The sequence below is a fragment of the Cynocephalus volans genome, chromosome 16, assembly GCF_027409185.1.
Source record: "Cynocephalus volans isolate mCynVol1 chromosome 16, mCynVol1.pri, whole genome shotgun sequence".
NCBI lineage: Eukaryota > Metazoa > Chordata > Mammalia > Dermoptera > Cynocephalidae > Cynocephalus > Cynocephalus volans.
This window is the reverse complement of record NC_084475.1, coordinates 14,129,819-14,149,656: the sequence shown is the minus strand read 5'-3', so window position 1 is coordinate 14,149,656 and position 19,838 is coordinate 14,129,819. Positions and strand designations below refer to the sequence as shown.

The 19,838-nt window shown below is 53.9% G+C and overlaps 1 protein-coding gene across 1 annotated transcript in view; it reads left to right on the top strand.

Moving 5' to 3' along the window:
- The window catches only part of SDK2 (sidekick cell adhesion molecule 2), a 139,585-nt gene extending 121,807 nt beyond the window's left edge, over positions 1–17,778 (top strand). The window contains exons 40-44 of the mRNA XM_063080367.1: positions 3,558–3,722; positions 5,013–5,153; positions 5,403–5,541; positions 7,092–7,218; positions 17,425–17,778. Of these exons, the coding sequence (XP_062936437.1) occupies positions 3,558–3,722; positions 5,013–5,153; positions 5,403–5,541; positions 7,092–7,218; positions 17,425–17,778 (926 nt within the window). The remainder of the gene's footprint in view (positions 1–3,557; positions 3,723–5,012; positions 5,154–5,402; positions 5,542–7,091; positions 7,219–17,424) is intronic.
- The last annotated feature ends 2,060 nt before the right edge of the window (positions 17,779–19,838 follow it).

Below are 19,838 nucleotides of genomic sequence, written 5' to 3'. Positions count from 1 at the left end.
CGACCGAGGCCCCATAACCTAGGAGGTGCTCGCTGCCTCTTCAAGTCCTGTCTGTGCCAGCATAGCTGTCTCAGCAGCTCCTGTAATTGTACCAACCTCTCCTGTCATGCCTGAAATCAAATCACAAGAACTTCCAGAGCCATCAGGAGATGAGCGACTGATAAGCCACTGGGGGCTGCTCCCCGCTCCGCTCCTGTCTCAGGGAGTTCCCGACACCAGCTTCCCGGCTCCCGGGAGCTCTTGCCCGCCCGCTCCCTGTCTTGCTAGGTTTTCAAGTTAATCAGAGGTGCCAGAGTCAGCAGGAGCCGGAGGCTTGTTCTTTGTATTCCATGGATCCGTGGTTAGGTGATTGAAGTGGAGAAAGAGAAAAAAGACTTTGTTGCTCCAGCCCAAACAGCAAATAATTATCAGGAGGGGAGTTGTCAAGCATATCAGTAGCAAATACTCCTAATGGGGAATATTGAAATTCCCAGTGACTAACTGTTAATACCTCGGGTAGCTGACTGCTAATCACCCCCAATAGCAAAGAGTTCCTAATTCTAGTAGTTCCTGCAAGCAGCTACCATCCATCATTGCCTTAATCTTGTGCTAATAATTTGCAGTTGCAAATAGCTAATACATCTCGCTGCTCAGATCCACCGCCTTGCTGGAGGATGCTCGTGGGGCTGGCTCTCTCCCTACTCCAGATGGCCCCTCCCTGGCCCTCCGGCACCGGCTGCCGAGTTGGCCAGGAGACCACAGCATGCTTCTCCCAACCCAGGCCTGCGCCTGTTTATTCCACCCAAGTTGGCAGACCAGGGTGCCAAGCTGTGGAATGCTGGCCCTGGCCTTGGCCCTGTGGATTTTCCAGTGTTCACTGGGAGGCCCAGCATGAGATGCTGGTGTTCCAAGCTTGGAGGCCGTGACTTGGTTCAACAGGTGGAATCAAGGACTGAGTATAAAAGGGAGGACCTAGCCAGGACCCCATGAATGGCCAGGACTTGGAGCAGTGCCAGAGAGCTGACAACAGGACAGTATCCAGGCAAGGGGAGGGAGACGGAAGGCATGAGAGTGGACAAGGACATGCTGCGGCCTTTCCTGAGACTCTTTGAGAGCAGCACGTTATTACAGGGAGGCCGTCTCCTCCCCTCCGTGCCCCCTGGCTGCACACCCTTCTCATCTTCAGGATACGATACTCTTGTCCTACACTCCCTGCTGAATTGTCTGTGCTTTGTGCTATGCAGAATAAGCTAAACATGCTCACTTTCTCCAAGCCAGAGAGCTGCCAGGCACTGCAGACCCAGGGGGGATTCACCCAGGGGATTTATGGGCCGGGCAGTGGAACCGGCCCTGCACATCAGCCAGCCTCCAGGCTGGAGGCCAGAGCCACAGCATGACATTCCAGCAGCTTCTGGCCTGGCCTGGTTGCCCCAGCCCCACCCTTTGTCTCTGTATGGAGTGGAAGGAGGGGGGTTGAACAGCAGGCAGGAGGCCCCGGCTTCTGGAAGCCAGCAGCAGTGTCCTCGGTGAGCAGAGCCCATTCGGCAAACACCGATTCTGCTCCCGATTGTCCACGGTACTATTCTGGGCACCCAGGGGAAGTTTGGTGCCAGGAGTCAGACGGCCCGTGGTAGAAACACCAGCTCTGCCACGTACAGCAGTGAGACCTTGGGAAGACGAGTTAAGCTCTCTCTAAGCCTTGGTTTCCTCATCTGTAAAATGGGGACAATAGTTCCTCCCCCTCACCGTTGCCGTGCATATGACCCAGGAATAAATGTCATCGGCTGTGTCATCATCATCACTATGACCACTATTCGAAGAGAAATCAAAGTACCCCAAGACCTGCATTTCAAAGCATGAGACACTGAAATTGGGCATGTCATGCTATGAAAATCCCCGGGAAGAAAGCTTTCCACTCACTTATTCACCAAACACTGAGAAGGTGCCTGTGCTCGGTGCTGGGCTACGAAGACAGATTAGGCATGATCCTTGCCTTTGGGGGGCGTCACAGCCTAGCAGGAGAGAGACAGAGAGACACCAAACAAAAAGACGGGATGTGCATGAGACAGATGCTCAGAATGACCAGTGATGAGGCCAGGGCTCGGGAGCCCCACAGCCTTCCCCAGATTGGAGGGGTCTACACTGGAAGGTGAGAGGCAGCTCTCAGAAGGTCCTAGCACACACTTAGGACAAATTCAGAAACCATGACAGGGAGTGTGGTACCTCCGCTCAGGTTCTTGACTGATTAACATGGCTGGGTCTGTAAAAAAGTGTGGGAAGGAAAACATAAAACCCATCAGCCCCCAGGAGCAGCCCTGCTGGAGCTGGGGGAGCAGAGCTTGGGAGAGCAGCTCTTACCAGGAGTTCAGAAGCAAACAGACGAGATGGTGCTGCAGACAGGGTGAAGCTGAGGTGCTGGGGCAGGGCGTGCTGGTGGGAGTCAGGGGTCTTTTGCTCCCTGGCAGCCACTGGGTGACCTCCCTGGAGGAAGTAACAGGAGGGAAGACCTGTGAGGTACTCCTGAGACTAGCCTCTTATCCCTATGAAGAGGGGATCTGACTAGGACCTCCAGTGGTTTGACACTTTGGTTCCCAAGTCAGCCTCCACAAGCACCAGCAGGAAGACTCCTGTCTCTCCAAGGGCAGGACTGGCCCCTTGGCCCTACCCAGAGCATCTGGCCAGGACCCCACTGCGAGATGGATGCCCCCCAATGATGGATGCCCCGGCTGGGGTGGTGCCTGCCTCTACTCCTGCACAGGCAGTGCCCCCACCGCTCCCTTTGAATAGGGTGGGGATAAGTTATGTCCCACAGGGGTGAGACCCATAGGGCTGCTGACAAAGGGATAAGGGGCCTGAAAGGAAGCTCAGGAGCTCAAAGGACAGGGTGGCTGGGGCAACATGGGCTGGAGAACAGATGAGGGATCCTCTGGCCCTGTGTGGACACCCTTTGTCCTCTGATCTCTGCTCCTAAGAAAGGACATAGCCAAAGTTGGGCCCCATCCAATCCAGACAACTTAGCCAAACCCTCTCAGGCAACCCAAATCTTTCCTGCAGCTGTATTAAAAAATTAAATAAAAAGTAAAGTCCTCTTATTTTTGTCTGAGGCCACTACATATATGTTTTCAATAGGAAAAGGGATTAGAAAGATAGGTGCCTGGTTAAGTAAAGGAAGGGATTCCCATATAGTAAAATCTTAGGCAGCCTCCTAAAGTGACGTTCAGCAACCATTTTTAAGGACATGGAAGACAGAATATGCAGAGTTCTGCCTACACAGGTGCTAAAATGTTGAGTACATTTTTCTGGATGGTGGTATTGCATTGGTTGTGACAGTATTTTCTGCATAGTACATTTTTCTTTAATGTATTACAGGTGTTTTCATAAAAAGAATGAGAGACAGACATTCCAAAATGTGTCTTTTTAAAAAACATCAGCTGAGGACCAGGCATCGGAGATTCAGTGTTGAGCAGGGCAGACCAGGCAGGCCCTGCACTCAGGGAGCCACAGTTAGGAATGGGTTGGGGCAGGATTCGAGGCTCCCCCTCACCTCATGGGGTGTCCCCCTCTCTGTGCTCCTGCAGATGAGGGGCTGTGGGACATCCTCATCAAAGACATCCCCAAGGAGGTGAGCTCTTACACATTCAGCATGGACATCCTCAAGCCAGGCGTGAGCTACGACTTCCGGGTCATCGCAGTCAACGACTACGGCTTTGGCACCCCCAGCAGCCCCTCCCAGTCTGTGCCAGGTACCGGTCTATGGGATGAGGGGTGGGGGTGCCCCACGTAAGACTGGTGACAGATGCTGGGTGGTGAGGGACAGAGGAGAGGCACTGGAGCAGCAGAAACATCTGGGTGGGACCAAAATGCACTGTCCCCTCCAGTTTCCAGAGCACTGGTGCTGAGTCAGCTCTCAACTCTACAGGAAACTGGGGGCCTTGGGTCTTTTGGGTTCCCTTTTAAGGACTCCAGGAGCTCTGGGTAGGGGTAAAACAGTGGGCCCCACATGAGAGCTTCCCATGAGCTCATCACCCAGGAGATTCAAGGATGCCAGGCCATGACCTGTGTGTCCATGGAAATTGCCCCCCAAAAAGCAGACAGGGCCAGCAGCCCGTGGGGCAGCAGCTAACCCTGGCAGTGCCCAGCTGGGGCAGGGTTGCCACCCTGTCTATTTTCCTCTGCTGCTTCTTCCCATCTGGCATGTCTCCGAGCTCACAGAGGACTCTGATATCTAAACTCAAGACCCAAAATCTAATTACTACCCACTTTGAATACTAAGAACCCCCCTCCCCCGAGGCAGAGGTACAACTCAACATTTCTATGTGCTGGATGAGTTCCAGAAACACAGCCTCCTCCCACACACCTTCCCTCTTGCCCAGACTGATGGAACCAAATCACAGTTCTCTATGTCAAGACTGAAATAGAAGAGCCAGACCCCTGTTGGCAGCAACACAGATTAGTCCTGGCTGGGTACAGAAAGCACAGCACTGGGGGTTTTGAAAGAAGGAGAGCTCTGCCCAGAAGAGGCATTCTAAAGACACCCTTGTGTCCAACCGAGTCCCTCTGCTTTCTGCCACCAGAGAAAGATTCAGTCCAAACTGAACCTTGGGAAAAGCCCTCCCAGGCCTTCTGTAGGCCAGACAAGCACCTTTCCCCACAAAAATATGGGTCTGCCTATGAAGGTAGCCCCTAGGTAAAGAGAAAAGCAAGAAAGAAAAAGTAGCTAGCACACTACTACCGTCCCCTCCTGTGTCCCTGACAGACATTATTAATCAGTCCCAGCTCTCTTCCTGGTGAGTCTGGAAGCAACCTCAGAGCCTTTCTCAAAACAGCCCTGGAGGCAGTCGTCACGGATCAGAGCAGGTGCTTGAGATGAAACCGTCCTTACCAACCTTGTCCTAGGTTGTACCTCGTCCAGCGGGCACAGACCCTGCCTCCCATAAACCCTGTGAGCAGTTCCTGGGGCCCCAGCTGCAGCAGGGCTTTGGAGGCAGGAAGGGTCTGAGTACCCTGGACCTGACCTCCCATCCATGTTCCAGCCCAGAAAGCCGACCCCTTCTACGAGGAGTGGTGGTTCCTGGTGGTCATCGCCCTGGTCGGCCTCATATTCATCCTGCTTCTGGTCTTTGTGCTCATCATCCGAGGCCAGAGCAAGAAGCATGCCAAGAAAAGTGACTCTGGTGAGTGAGCTAGCACAGCCCTGCTGGCAGACGTGACTGTCACGTGTCTGCCTCCCTTTCGGCCAGGGCAGGTCTCTCTCTGGCCATGCACCTGCTCTGATAGGTGGGGCGCCTGGAGTTCCTACATAATCTCTGTCTCCTATGTTGGTCCCAACTCTAACAAGAGAAAGAGGGCACAGTGCAGCCACGTGGGGAGTGGAATGGGAGAGGGGAGGCCACATGGTCTAAAGGGTGTCCATCTCCCTCTAGGCAACAGTGCCAAGTCTGGAGCCCTTGGCCACGGGGAGATGATGAGCTTAGATGAAAGCAGTTTCCCTGCCCTGGAACTCAACAACCGGCGGCTCTCGGTCAAGAACTCCTTCTGCCGAAAGAATGGCCTGTACACCAGGTAGGGGGCCCTCTGCGTGGGGGATGGGAGGATGGAGGTGTGGGGACCAGGTGTGGGGGCCAGGAGTGCCCGGGTGTGGAGAATGCTGGGGAGGGCCACAGAGCAGGCAGGGCCCACGTGGCCTTACCCTGTCCTGGGAAACAGCATTCAAGCTCAGGGGTTAGGAACAGTCACCAGAAAGACACAGCTGGGCCAGGCAGTGCCACCAGGGGCTTGTACTGGTCCCACCAGACCTGCTACAGCCTGGAGCTGAGGGCACACTGGGGAGAAATTCACAAGGAGGTGGCTACTAAGGGTTCCTGCCAATCACAGCAGAATGCAAATAACTTGCAAAATTTTGCAGACCAACCTACTGCTGCTTGGAGCCAGCTGCTCTGGTAACAGGCAGATCGTGGCTTGCTCCGAGGTGAGACGGGCCTAGCCAAGACACATACACCTCAGGGAAAGGTGCCAGGATCTCCCGTATCCAGGGTTTCTATACTTTCCTCCTCCGCATCCAGGAAAGTGTAGAAACCCTCTCCCCTGGGTCCTTATTTATCCCCATTAGGGGACAATCTCCCACCACCATCCTACCCCAAGGGCAGCATCCATCTGGATGCAGCCGGTGAGGAAACAAACACCCCGCGTCTGTTTTCTCCTGACTTCTCTCTGACCCCAGGCCCCTCCTCGGCCCCATTCCCTGTGGCCACTGGACTGCCCGTGTCCAAGGGCAGGCACAGCTGCTGGGGCCCACCTGACCCTCCCCTGATATGATGTGGCAGTTTTATGCCCCTTGGAGCTCAAGAGAGATTGCAGGCTGCAGCTGGAGGGGCTCCTGCCTCTGCCCCAGCGCTGTTCACATTCCCAGCTCACCGGAGGGGGCAACAGTAAGCAGGGGGAGTCAAGCCTCTCTCGGGGCCCTCACAAAGCTCCTCTCTGTCTCCGTCTTGGAGGGACGAAGCGATGTGTGTGTTCATCAGGAGGACAGAGGGAGGGGCTCGCAGGCTGGCAAGGCCAGCTCTCATCCCCCGCCAAACCCAGCCTGCCAAATAAAGAGCTGTTTGAGGCCACAGTGGCAGGCCCAGCTGGGGCCAGCATGGCCACGGCAGCCCCGCCAGTCTGGCTCCAGGGCCTTGCCACATGTGACAAGGGGAAATTTCACTGGTGGCCTCACCTGCCCCTGCCCCGCCCTGCCTCTCCCACCCACAGTGCACACACACCGAGGCCCCTGGGTGTCTCTGCACCACTGCGTATGTACAGAAATCCCGTTTTCACCCAACCTGTCCCAGGCTCCAGCCATGGGAACCCAGCCATGGTGGCAATGCCCCCTCCTATTCACCCAGCATGTGGCCAAGGCAGCAGTAGCTTAGAACCCCATTTCTTCCCTCCTTCTCTAGGCCCCTCTCTGCAAGGCCCAGGCCTATGGAAAGCGGACCTGGGAAGGAGGAGGGACCAAAAACGGAGGGGACCCATGGGCCTGTGCTCCTCCAGGCCTCATTGGGGTCTCCCCAGCCAGGGAGGCTGCTCTGTGGGAGGCCACCTCTCAGCCCCACTCCCCCGACTCTCTCTAGGTCTCCCCCCCGGCCCAGCCCGGGCAGCCTCCACTACTCTGATGAGGATGTCACCAAGTATAATGACCTCATCCCAGCGGAGAGCAGCAGCCTGACTGAGAAACCCTCAGAAATCTCTGACTCTCAGGTGAGGGGCAGGAAGCCCAGGTGCCCTGCAGAGGGGAGGGGAGCAGCCCCTTCCCAGAGCGAGGCAATGAAGGTGGACGGCTTTAGGGTGCAGGCCTAGGTGGGCGGCCCATCTCATAAGCTTCCCTCCTGCCTTTCCTTCCTGCGACTGAAAAGACTAATGGGCCCAAGAAACTACGCAGAAATCAGATGTGGGCCAGCTGCCACCTCCCAAGTTCTGCTCAATGTTTGCACAGTGCTATTGAGGTCCCTGGAACTTTGATCATATCAGACCACCCTCCAAGAGCACGGTCCTCTTGAATGGCAGGAGTGGCCCCACATACTGCTACTCAGTAGCTCTGGCTTGCAAAGAAGCTTGCTGAAGGCAAGGAGAAAGTTGACACCCAGCCCTGAGTGGGCAGAGGCCTGGAGAACTGCTCAATTTAACTACTCAGGGTGAGAATGAGCTCCAGAAACAGCGGGCTGGGTGCACCAGAGCCCTGAGGATGGGAAGCTGTGTAGACCGGCAAGGCATTTAGTTTTGGGTTCAGACCTTGCTCTTCTGCCTATGATCTGGGACATTCTGGGTATACTAGTTGACCTCTTTGAGACTCAGTTTCTCCATTTGTAGAACAGGCAGGGATGACAACAGGTTCTCTGGTGGGGTTGTGGGGAGGATTCACTGAGATTAGGCACAGAAGACCTTAGCCCAGGGCCTGACACATGGACCATTCAATAAATGTCAGCTTTTACATTAACTGAGGGGACGGTGCCTCCAGGAGACACAGAACTCTAGAGAGCTGCCACTAGGTGGGTCATGTGGGGACACTGTTCCGGGCTATGGTGGAGGAGCCAAGTGCATTCCAGTGATGCAATGTTACAGCCTCCCACCCCAGCCCCCTCAGCCAAGCCCAGTGGTTGCTGAGGAAGGGGACGTGAAAGGCCTCTGCCTCCCACACCCTGGACCTTTCTGTCCGGTCCTGGGAGAGGAAGAGGAGGAAGAGGTGCCAGCAGGGAGCAGGGCTCTTCGCTGGGTAGGAGGTGCCAGGGAGCCTGGGGTCTGGTTGCAGGCGCCACAGACTGAGGACGTCTCATTTGCTGCTGTTTTATTCAACTCCAGGGTTACCAGTGGGCTTGGCAGAGCCGGGAAGACTGGACCTAACTCCCCCGCTCAAAGCTGGCAGGGACAGTGATCCCAACTTTGCCTGGCTTAGTTGTGATTTGATGGGGAGACAAAGCTGCTCTGAATCCATGTGATTCAGGTTATGGCATCTTTTTATGAGTATTTAATTCTTCGTAGCCACATAGATACTGGGAATTCCCAAGGCTGGTTCATGGAGGTCTGAGTCCTTTTCCTGAAGTGTGATTTTTCTTTTTTTATTTAATCCCTGAAAATGATGACCAGCATTTAGATTCTAGACACTCAAGGTAGAATTCAAAATGTAAAGAGGCTCCCTCTGCCCAAGGGGCTGTAACATGGGACTCCTGGAGCCATGCTCCTATCAGTGGAGAGAGGGGCCAGCAGGAGGGACCTCCTGTGTTGCTCTGTGCGGCTGCCCTCGACCTTCTGCAGAGTGCATTGGCTGGGCACTGACCTTTCAGGCAGTAAGCCCTCTCGGTGCAGAAGGTATTGCCTGTATATCTCACCAGCTTTTGGTCGCCATCCCTGCACGAGCTGAAGGACCCCCACAGGAACGCAGAGTCAGCCTATGGCCATGAGGCCATGCCGGAGCCTCCTAGCCTTAAAGAAGTTGCTGGGTGAAGAATCCCTGTGCTTAAGACAATCCTACATCAGAAGTTACCCCCAGGACAGACAGACAGAGCCTGGAATCCTTCACTTAGCCATTGTTCTGATTTGTTCAGAACTGACCTGTCACTCGAACACTGTCACTCCCATGGAGCACATACCCTAGAGAGAGGAAGCTCTCTGGGTTCCAGAAGGCAGTCGTCACAGTGGAATGCTCAAGCTCTTTTGGGGGACAGTTGACCGCAGGCCAGGCTCTCGAGGCCTGCCTGTAGAGTTTGGGATGGGTCAGGGTTTGAGTTGGGGCTCGGCTGGGTTGGGTGAAGGCAGGAACTTGTGACATTTTGGATCTCTGATGTATCTCCAGCATCTTCAACAGTGCAAGAAGTTCAAGGTCAAGTGCCAGGTATGGAGTACGTGGGCACTCTATAAACACCTGTTAAAAGAATGAGAAGTCATCAGGGAAGCTAATCAACCGGAACAGACTCAAGACCAAGTACAGGGTAGCAGGACAGAGAAACGAAAACGTGTGGTGTAAAGTTATTATTCCTTTCCGACCAACACCCAAACACACGTTCAAAGGAGTGTGGCCCCTTTACAGTAACACTGATGGCACCTGCCCCATCCCCAGGGGCCACGTGCTGCACCACACATGTCACAGCAGCAACCTTCTGAGACAGGCGTTGGTGTCGTCTTTTTTGTACAGATGCGAAAACTGAGGCTCAGAGAGGTTAGGTGAATTGGCTCAGAACCAACAGCCAGAAAGTACAAGCCTGAGATTCCAGCTCCCAAGTTTCTGAGCCAGACCCTGCACACAGGCGTTCAGACTGCAGGCTCGGCTCAGGCCCTTCCCTCTCCCCTGTCCCAAAGCCTACCCATGGGCCAGTCATGTCACCCTCACCGTAGACCTTTCTGGAAAAGCCTCCAGAACCTGCTGACAAGACACTCAAGAGAACCAAACACTTCACTCCTCAACTTGACACACTTGACGAGTAACTATGGATTTTCTTGAAAAAAACAAAAAAACTCAAACCCACCCTTAAAGAACAAAGACAGACACTCGGAGGACAGTGCTACAGGCACTAAAGTTGCTCCCTAAGAAGACCCCCCAAGCAGCTTTGGACAATGAGGTCACTGGGATGATTCTCCAGCCTTCTCAGAGGGCTGCTTTAGCGGGGAGACACACATTTGAAAAGTGGGTGTTGTTGCGGTTTGGTGCGTAAGGCCTGGGCTCAAATCCCAGCTCTGCCCCTCCATGACTATGGGACCTGGAAGGGCCCTTCACAGCCCACAAGGCCGGAAGTACCGTCTGTCCAAAGGGCCGCTACAAGACCGCTAAGTGAGATGAAGTCAAGCCGGTGCAGTGCCGGGCTCAACACAGCAGCTCTGGAAAAGGCATGCAGGATGATTTGGGTCTGTTCGCTCTAGAATTGTTCTTGAAAACCAGGCACTTGGCTTTAGGGTGACCTTAGGGAGTCTAGGTTCCAGGAGGCTACTGCCAGACCATTGGCATCTTCAGAGATAGAAGCACCCAGGAAGACGCTGAGAATGTTCAGCCTGGGAAGCCATCAGTCACCCAGGTCCCCATTCCAGGGCACTGGTATTCCGTACCCATTGTTAAAATGTTACATTGCATCCACACCTGTTGGTAAATAGCCACCACCCTGGGCGTCACCAAGAGGACGGAGACAGAGTGCTGTATGATTCTGCAACTGTAGAATTGCAAGAGCAAGGGGAAAACAGGACCCTGCTTCAGCCAGAGCTCTTTCTTCCGTGCTTCTGGGGTCAGGTTGGAGTTTGTGCTTTAACAGCTAATGAGACCTGGATGTCACATCTTCCCAAGGCAGTGCAGGCAGCTCAGTGGGTGCAGAGGGAGGGGCAGTGCTGGCTTCTCAATGCTCCTCTCTTGGGCACATTCTGAGACCAAGATATGGCCCTGCCACCCAGGGCTGGAGGGGACAGACTTGGAGACAGAGAAGCTGGCCTTCCTCTGTTGTCCCCGTTAAACACGATAATAAGTAAATCCTGCTGGTACCCACCCATGTGATAAGCAGCTTGATTACAAATCAGTGTCTGGAATGCAGGGCATCCGCCATGTGACTTTCATTTGGGGCTGATGGTGGATCTGCTGGTAGTTCTCCCACCCGTGACAGTTTATGCAAGTTACGTCCCTAAGGATTAGCAGCCACAGGGGGCCCCTCGGTTTCAGCTGCTGGGGAGAATGACTGCCTATCTATTTGAAGTCTTCCCTCCCCCAGGCCTTCGGAGAGTGAGTTTGGCATATGCCTCCTGGTTTACATTCTAAGTCAGACCACCCAAAACTTACTCTCCAAAACTGGTGGAAATCTGCCCAGCCATTTTCCTGTGATATGGTAATAAACAAAAAGTCCATTTTACTTATAAACAAACACACATGATATGGTGTGAGAGAGACCATAATACGGCTGTGGGCGAAGGGTTGGAGTAGGGTTGGAGTCGCAAAGTCGCTTTTCCTCAAGGGTTGCAGGAGAAGGGGCTCCAGGCGTAGGGAGTAGCGCACCCAGAGACTGGAGATTTAAAGAGCCTGTGGCTTGTTTGATGGAGCTTTTAAAAATGCAGTATGGCTGCATTCCAACTCCATTCTCAAAATAAGAGCCCAAGTTTGGTAGAAAAAAATAAGTATATTTGGCACACAAATAAATCTCAATGGAAAAGAAATTCCAAGGCAACGGTATACACCCTCTAATCTTGTTATTCAGTTCTTAGCAATATCATGGACGGCCCCTTCAAGTTCATGGAATGGCATTAAGCCTGAATGACAAAGTAAGAAGAAACCATAGGACAAGTCGTATTTTGCGTATTACTATTGAGCACCAGTCGTACTGGCCAACATTTATGGGGCGCTCACTAGGAGCCAGGAAGGACTCGAAGGATGGTTCGTGAATGATGCCCCTTCATGCTCAGAGTCCTCTGGGAGGCTCTGGTGGTGTTATAGCTGTTTTCAGATAATGATGATGAGGAATAGTGAATCAGAGAGCGCCACCACCCCTACCCCCATAGCTCCCTGTCACATCTGCCCTATATACCTGCTGTGCGCCATGCACAGGTCGGTCCCTGTGTGGCACCTGGGAGGAGTCAGCGCTGGCTTGGCTCTCCATGGAGCTCATTCATTCATTCCTTGGTGCATTTATACAACAACTATTTGTTGCTCATGCACTAAACAGTACCAGACGCTGCTTATGTGTGGTGGCTCCAGTAGTGTGCAAGGCAGACTCTTATGAATGTTACATTACCGTGTGCTACAGTCTATTAGGGGAGACCACATGTGTGTAATCACATGTTTCCATTTCCCATTAAAATATTACAGAACCACAGTAACTAACTTCAGGAAGAAAGTGGCAAACAAGTGACTTTCTGTTTCCTGTGGAGCAGGGACAGCTAGAGCACTGAGAGGAGGCCCGGGGGAAAGGCCACTCCACCTAGAGGCTCCCAGAGGGCTGCCTGGAGGAGGTGGCCTTTATTCAAGCTGGGCCTTGCAGTGTGAACGGGACTGGGTCCTGCACAGAAGGGAGCAGTGAGAGTTTGCTGGAGGCTGGAGAGGTGGTCGTGTTCTGTCATTGCCCTCCTGCTGAGTGGCGCTGATCTCTTGTCACTGTTTGTCCTTGTTCATCAGGCTCGGCAGAGCCTCATCTCCTGCTCCTCCTTAGCCTGACCCACACAGCCCCTGACAGCCTGAGCTTGTGCCAAAGGAGACACACACTGCAGGGCAGACAGAGTCCAGGGAGAGGAAGGCAGAGCTGTACATCAGGCACCTGCTACGTGCCAAGCCCTGTGCTTTATACATTCTCATCTAATGTCTAACTATCCCACCACGCACATGGGATGATTCCCGTGTAATAGGGAAACTGAGGCTCAGAGAAATCAGGCAGTGTGCCCTTGGTCACAGAGCTCAGAATGCCGGCAGCTGGGATTCAAATTTAGGTGGTGCTGGCTCTGGAGGTCGTGTCTACTGCAGCCTGCCTCGCCCAGCTTCCCGGCACAGAGGGGAGACTGAAAGAGAGAGGGCTTCGCTGGCCCCAACCCCACCCCAGTGACCTCCCACAAAGCCCCTGACCACAGACATCTCTTTCAGCTGAGGGGTGGGCGCACATTGGCTTCACTTTACCTGTAAGGGCCCAGGTAGCACACATGACATAGTGTTTGAGCTGACACTTTTCAAAGGATATTCCTGGGAGATTACCAGCACAGGGAGCCCAGAGCCCTGACAAAATAGTGTCTCAAGGAGACATCCAGCGAAGTTCTTCAGAGATGCCCAGGAGACACTTAGTACAACCCCACCCCGTCTCTAATCCTGAGCAGACTGAAGCCCCTGCAGGAGAGGCCCTACTGGCTCTCGGGTAAAGGCACCCGACAGGTCAGGCTGGGGCACTGTGCGCAGATGCAGGGCCAGGCTTCAGCCTGGAATCGGTGCGGAGAGCCCCAGGGTCCACAGATGGGGTGAGAGCTCCAGCTTCCAGTCTCCAAAGGAGCCGCACGCACGGGTGACTTCCCTGTCATCTGGGGCAACGCATTTCTCCCAGACTTCATGAGATCCAACAAGTTAAGGGCCCCCTGCCTGGCCCCAGGGTTTCTACACCGTCCCCAAGCCCAGGACTGCTCTCCACTCCGTCGCTTGCCGAGTCCGGTGCAGGAGTCCTTTCAGCCAGAGATGAACAAAGAAGCAAAAGAGCTTGGCTCTGCTCCCTCTTTTTTGTTTCAGTCTTTTTTTCAGGGTCCTCCCTCCTCTGGCCCCCTCTCTGCTCCATCACCAGGCCTGGAGTCTGTGCTCCCCTCCCCAGACCTTAGTAATTGCTGATTGAGTGGCTTTGAGGAGCTGTTAAGAGGCCAGGGAGCTGAGGCAGTCACTTGATGGCCTGGCAGGGACGGCCCCTGAAAGGCCCCTTTGTGCCGGGCCCATTACTGGGAAGCTGCATTCAATTACCAAGGGCTGCAATAGGAGCCCCTGGTCCCCTCTGGCTTGCTTTCTTCTCACCCCACCCCCACCCCGAAAAGAAACAGATGTTCAGGGAGATGGAGGCGGGAGCCTAGGCAGAGACCCCCTCCTTGGGCTTTGGAGAGCTGGGGGAGGAGCAGACCAGACTCTCTGCGCCGGGCCCCTCCTGCAGCGCCGCCTCCGGCTCTGTTGGGCTCCCAGCTCTTCTCTAGCCTTCCATCCCCATCGCCGCCGGCTCTGTTGGGCTCCCAGCTCTTCTCTAGCCTTCCATCCCCATTAGGAATGCTGCCCACAGAGTGCCTGCACCCAGTAGGTGCTCAACAGACTGCAGCTGATGGGACAGTGATGATTGGAATGCATGGGCCTTAAGATCTGGGGCCCCGGGAGTGCCAGAGAGGCCCACTCCCCACCCTGCCCCCAAGACATGCCCTGAACCTTCTTACTCTCCAGCTGCCTGAGCACTGAGTCAGCCTTCCTGGCTCCCAGGCCCTTTCTAATCCCTCCCAAGGGGGCTTCGAGGCCCCCTCCGGCCCAGGCCCACCCTCACTTTTTCTCTAGTAATACCTTTTACAGTGGACTCTCATGTTAGCTTATTTCACCCTGTGCACTGCAGGGATCTACCCGTTTTACAGACAAAGATACTGAGGTTGAGAGATCCTGAGTGATGGGTCCAAACTTGCCCCCTGGCAAGGGTTAGAGTTGGAGCTTCACCATGTCACAATCACCTCTCACCCCAGAGACTCATTTACCATGGGAGGGGCCCGCCATGGTCTGGGGTTCTTCTCCAGGACGGGGGCCTAGAGCTACCGAAGTTCTAGAACCTCTGGAGATGTTGCTAGCAACTGTTCAAGCCAAGTAGTGAGTGGAGAGACCTAACCTGTAAGGAGAACTGTGGGTACCCCTCCCTCGTGCCCACATTCACAGACCCTCCTGCCTCAGGGCACCTACCATAGCTCCCTCAAGCTGCTCCTGCCTCTAGCCAGCCTGGCCGCGTCCCCAGGACCAGGAGCCCACCCTGATCATATGGAGCCCCCCGCTTGTGCATCCCCTTTGTTCTTCTGGGCGGCAGCTGGACAGCAGGCAAAGAAAGGGGCTTGTATTGTGCTGCATTGTGTCATGGGGGGAGCCACTGAGGGACCTGCCATTGTCTTGGTCAGCCACTCTGCCAGCCAAAAAGATTGAGGTCCTGGGGGGTGGGGCTGGCAGCAGTCAGGAGAGTGGCTGGGGTTGTGCAGGGGTGAGGAGAGGGAGGGCAGGGGCCAGGGAACATAAATTAGCAGATGGACTAGGGAGCATTCGATCTCCACTGGGAGGGTGGGCGCTGTCATTCCCATCTTGTGGCCTCCAGGCAGGAGTGTAGAAGTTGGGAGCATGCGTGGGCCTTAGAAAATCAGGCAGAGCTGAGTTCAAGCCCAGCTAGATCATTTCCTTGGGCCAAACCCTCAGCCTTCCTGCACTTGTGTTCTCAACAGCACTCCCACAGCATCAGTACCCACGCAGCATCAGTACTCACGTAGCAATAGTAGCTACAGCCCAGAGGTGCGAAAATCAAATACGGTAATGCAAGGCAGCGTTTGCTCCCGCTTGGCAGGGTGCCTCCTCTGGTCGTTGGTCCTGGTACCATTGTAGTTCTGTATGTGGTAGCTGTGTTGTTGGGAGGCACCCTCCCACAAGAAATGCACTTACACGCCACTCGTGCAGAAAAGGGCAGTTTATTCACTCCAGCTGGCCAGCGTCTGTCTCCCAAGGAGCAACCAAGGAAGAGCGGCCGCGGGCTTTGGTCTTATAGGGTATTTAAAGGCAAAAACTACATCCCCTTGGCACACGGGATTGACCAGGTGCACAAAGCAAGCTAGGGAGCTAGGTCATAGAGCCTAGAATGAGCCATTCGAGCACTCAAGCATACAAGTTTTCATTGTGTACGGTTCCTGTTCCCGTGTGATAATGCACTGTGTATGGCTCCTGTTCCTATGCAATGGTTTTTGTTTCTATGAGAAGGTCAATGGTTTCTCATGCAGAAGGGGGGGGTAGTCTGCAGGTCAGGCAGGGGGCAAAATGGAGTTACTTAGGTTAAGCAAGCAATTCTACAGAAGCAGACAGTGTACGTTATGAGGGTGTAGGGAGCTCTATTTCAGTGTGTCTTGAGGGTCTAGCTGTTATGAGGACTCTGAGTTCCTGAGAACAAGTCGTGCTGTCCATTTCCCATAGCGCAGACCCTGTGGTTAAGGTCACTGCTTTGTTTTCTCTACCTGTAAAGCAGGACACAGCAGATCATCCCAAACTCATTTGTATTGGGCCAACTGCGTTTTCTTACTGCAGTTTTTATCCCCCAAACTATGTTTTACTGCGGTTGATATAATTAGCTCACTGCTCCCAGGCAGGGGCAGTAACTGGAGGGGGGTGAGAAGCCTGGGTGGGGTCCCTGAGCTATATTTCATTGGCAGTGTGCTGCTCACAAAACTCAGAGCTCATCTCTTCCAGAGAGTTCTGAAGGTCTTCCATCTGTTGTCTTATTTAGTTCTCAAAACATTGCTGAGAGCTTGGTGGGGGAGGGGTTCAGGATATTTTTAGCTCTACAATTCTGATTTTCCTTTACAACCCACATTGACACTTGCCTTGCAGTTGATTTCCCTGAAAGGGAGATGTGCCTAGGACATCAAAGCATCCCCCAAATTTAAGAATAATTGAATATTTTATATTTCCAGGAAAAAAGCTTCAAAGTCATTATCATGTGAAAATTTGGAACCTTTCTGATATTTTTCTCATGTTTATTTTATAACTGAGTGTGGCTTTTATTTTGGATCGCACATGGGAAGCCACCAGCATTTTTCCATGGCCTGGAGCCTCGTAAGATATTAATCTGGCTCTGGCTTTGTCCCCAACCGCAAAGCAAATCAGAGGCTGGACCAAAATGCGACTCAGTGTTGCGGATGAACCTTGAACATGTTATACTAAGTCAAAAGAAGCCAGACATGAAAGGTCATGTATTGTATGACTCCATTTATAGGAAATGTCCACAATAGGTAAACCCCTGGAGACAGAAACCAGATTAGTGGTTGCAGGGGGAGTTGAGGGGAGGGGATGGGGAGTGACTGCTTAGTGGGTACAAGATTTTGCTTTGGGGTGATGAAAGTGTTTTGGAGTTAGAAGTGACGGTTGCACAACACTGCAATGTGCTAAATGCCAGTGAATCGTGCACTTTTTCAGATGATTAACTTTATGTTCTGTGAATCAACATGATCGAAAATAAGGTTAGAGAGAACTCAGGTCTCCCAATGCACATAAGTGTCTACGGCTCAGTGCCAACTCTGTGGTAGACGCTGCAGGTGCAGGATCTGCTCTGAAGGAAGCAGACGGTGGCACGACAGGGCATGATTTCACGTGGCAGCGAGGGGCAGAGATGCCCACGGTCCAAGTCTCGATTCAAACCAGAGCGCTCTGTGCCTTCCAGCCCTGACCACGATGACCCTTCCCCCAGGGCCACTGACATCCCTGATTCTCTGTCCCCCCAGGGGAGCGACAGTGAGTATGAAGTCGACCCCAGCCACCAGAAGGCCCACTCTTTTGTCAACCACTACATCAGCGACCCCACCTATTACAACTCGTGGCGGCGGCAGCAGAAGGGCATCTCGCGGGCCCAGGCGTACAGCTACACGGAGAGCGACTCAGGCGAGCCGGACCACTCCACCATCGCCAACAGCAACAGCACCCAGCAGGGTAGCCTCTTTCGACCCAAGGCCAGTCGGACTCCAACGCCCCAGAACCCCCCGAACCCCCCAAGTCAGCAGAGCACCCTCTACCGCCCCCCCAGCAGCCTCGCCCCTGGCTCCCGGGCTCCTATAGCAGGATTTTCATCATTTGTTTGATGTCAGAAGAGGAAAGAGAAAGAAAGAAAAATGGCACCAAACTCCTCTGTCACCCCTCCCTGCACCGCCTGCCAGAAAACAAAAACACCAAGAAACCAAGTCAACTTTTCACCTCCCGAGTTTATTTTTCCAGAGATTCCAGGGCCAGCCAGGCTGATGTGGAGGGGGAGGCAGAAGCAGCCACGAGAGATGTCTGTGGCCAGCAACTGGTTGGTGTCACGACTGTGGGGCTCGCTGCTCCTGCGGGAATTGCACTGAGCTGGGGAAGTGGCCGTTTTGCTGCTGCAGTGGATGCAACCTGGGCTGCGCCGCTGGAGAGAGAGGGAGAGAAGACAACAGACTGCAGGGCTGGTGAGACCGGCATGGCTGAGGGAGGAAGAAGCTTCTAGACATCCAGCCAGCTGCCACCCCCCGACATGGGCTAGGTCCCAGGACCCGCTGCTCCTCTGCTCAAAGGATCGGTATCCCCTGGGGCAAAGCCACCCTCTTTCTCTGCACCTCCCTCCCAAGCCCCCATCCCACCCCATCCCAATCCATGCCATCACTGGCAGCCATCCGATGGCCTTGCCCGACCCCTGCCCTGCCTCGACCACCTCCACTTCCCACCTCCCTCATTCAACTTCTCCATCAAGCATTTGGTTTATTTAGCAAAAAGGAAAAAAAAAAAAAAACCAAAGGGTGAGAATTTGCTTAGCTACTTCCTTATTCCTTCCTATTTCTTTTAAAGTAAATCCAAGGAAGAGGTCCCCGAGGAGTGGGGGAAAGTGTCCCCCACAACGATCCCTGCCTCCCTGGGCTGGAATTCACTTTCCTGAGCACAGACAGGAAGAGGTGAAGTTTGGGGAGCAGAGGTTTGAGGTGACTGGCCTGGCACCGTGGGATAATTAGGTGTAATGCATTGCAGGAAGTCAGGAACGTAAGAATGAAGCTTTGACTGTTCTCTTCTTCTGATCCAGGTACCATCTGCCCCATCCTTAAAGGAGGAGTGAAATAGGAACTTGCTGGAACAAGGAAAGTCAGCTTGCCTGGGTTGGGGAGCTAGGCAGAGATGAGGAATTGGCATCTGGGCAGACACACCACTCTCCCCTGGATAGATATCTTCCTCCTAACACACACACACACACACCACACACCACACACACACACACACACACACACACACACACACACACACACCACACCACACACACACACACACACACACACACACACACACACACACACACACACACACACACATCTCCCATGCATGTGCAAGGAAAGGGGCCTAGGGATTCTCTCCAAGAGGTCCTCTGAGCCAAACTGCACATTCACTTTCAGATCTCTGTCCCTGTCCCTGTCAGCCCACAGCCTTCTAAGCGCAGCAGCACAGGAACCCAGAGGGGCGACCCCGGTCCCTGGTCCAGAGGCTGGAATGCCCAGAGCATGCCCAGTCTGCTCAGCACCCAGTTTATAAAGAGTAGAAGACCCCGCTCCCACTAGCATTTTCCAGGCTAAGCCAGGGCTGGGAGCGAAGAGGGGCCAGTTAGAAGGCCCTGTCCAACTGGACAGAACACCGAGATGTATGACTAGACTGGCCAGGAGGGGCAGGTCAGATGGGACAAGAATAGCTGATGGGAGGAAAAGCTTTTACATACACAGAATCTGCTCCAAGGAATGTTCTTTAAAAAGCCACTTCTGCTGGCCTGGATTGTGCCATCAGCTTGATATTTCCAGATGCAAGGGTTTAGGGAAGGAAGCCTTTCTCTGTGATTCCTGGGTTGTCCGAGGCCCCCCGGAGACCTCAGCCAGCCTATGAAGCAGGCCTGAGGCCCACCCCCACCGCAGAGGATGTTTAATTCAGCGTAGAGCCCTTAGCAGGGCAGGGCTCACTGGGTGTGCCAAACACAGGCACCGCTGGCCCAGCTCAAGAGGAGGAGATGCCCTTTTTGGAGGAGTGAGAAGAGTTAGAGGAAGGATTTGAGGAACAAGGGAAGAGTGAGCTCATAGTCCTCTCCACCAACCCCAAATCGGTTGCTGTGCAGTGGACACTGACTGGGGAGGAAAGTCAGGGTCAGAGA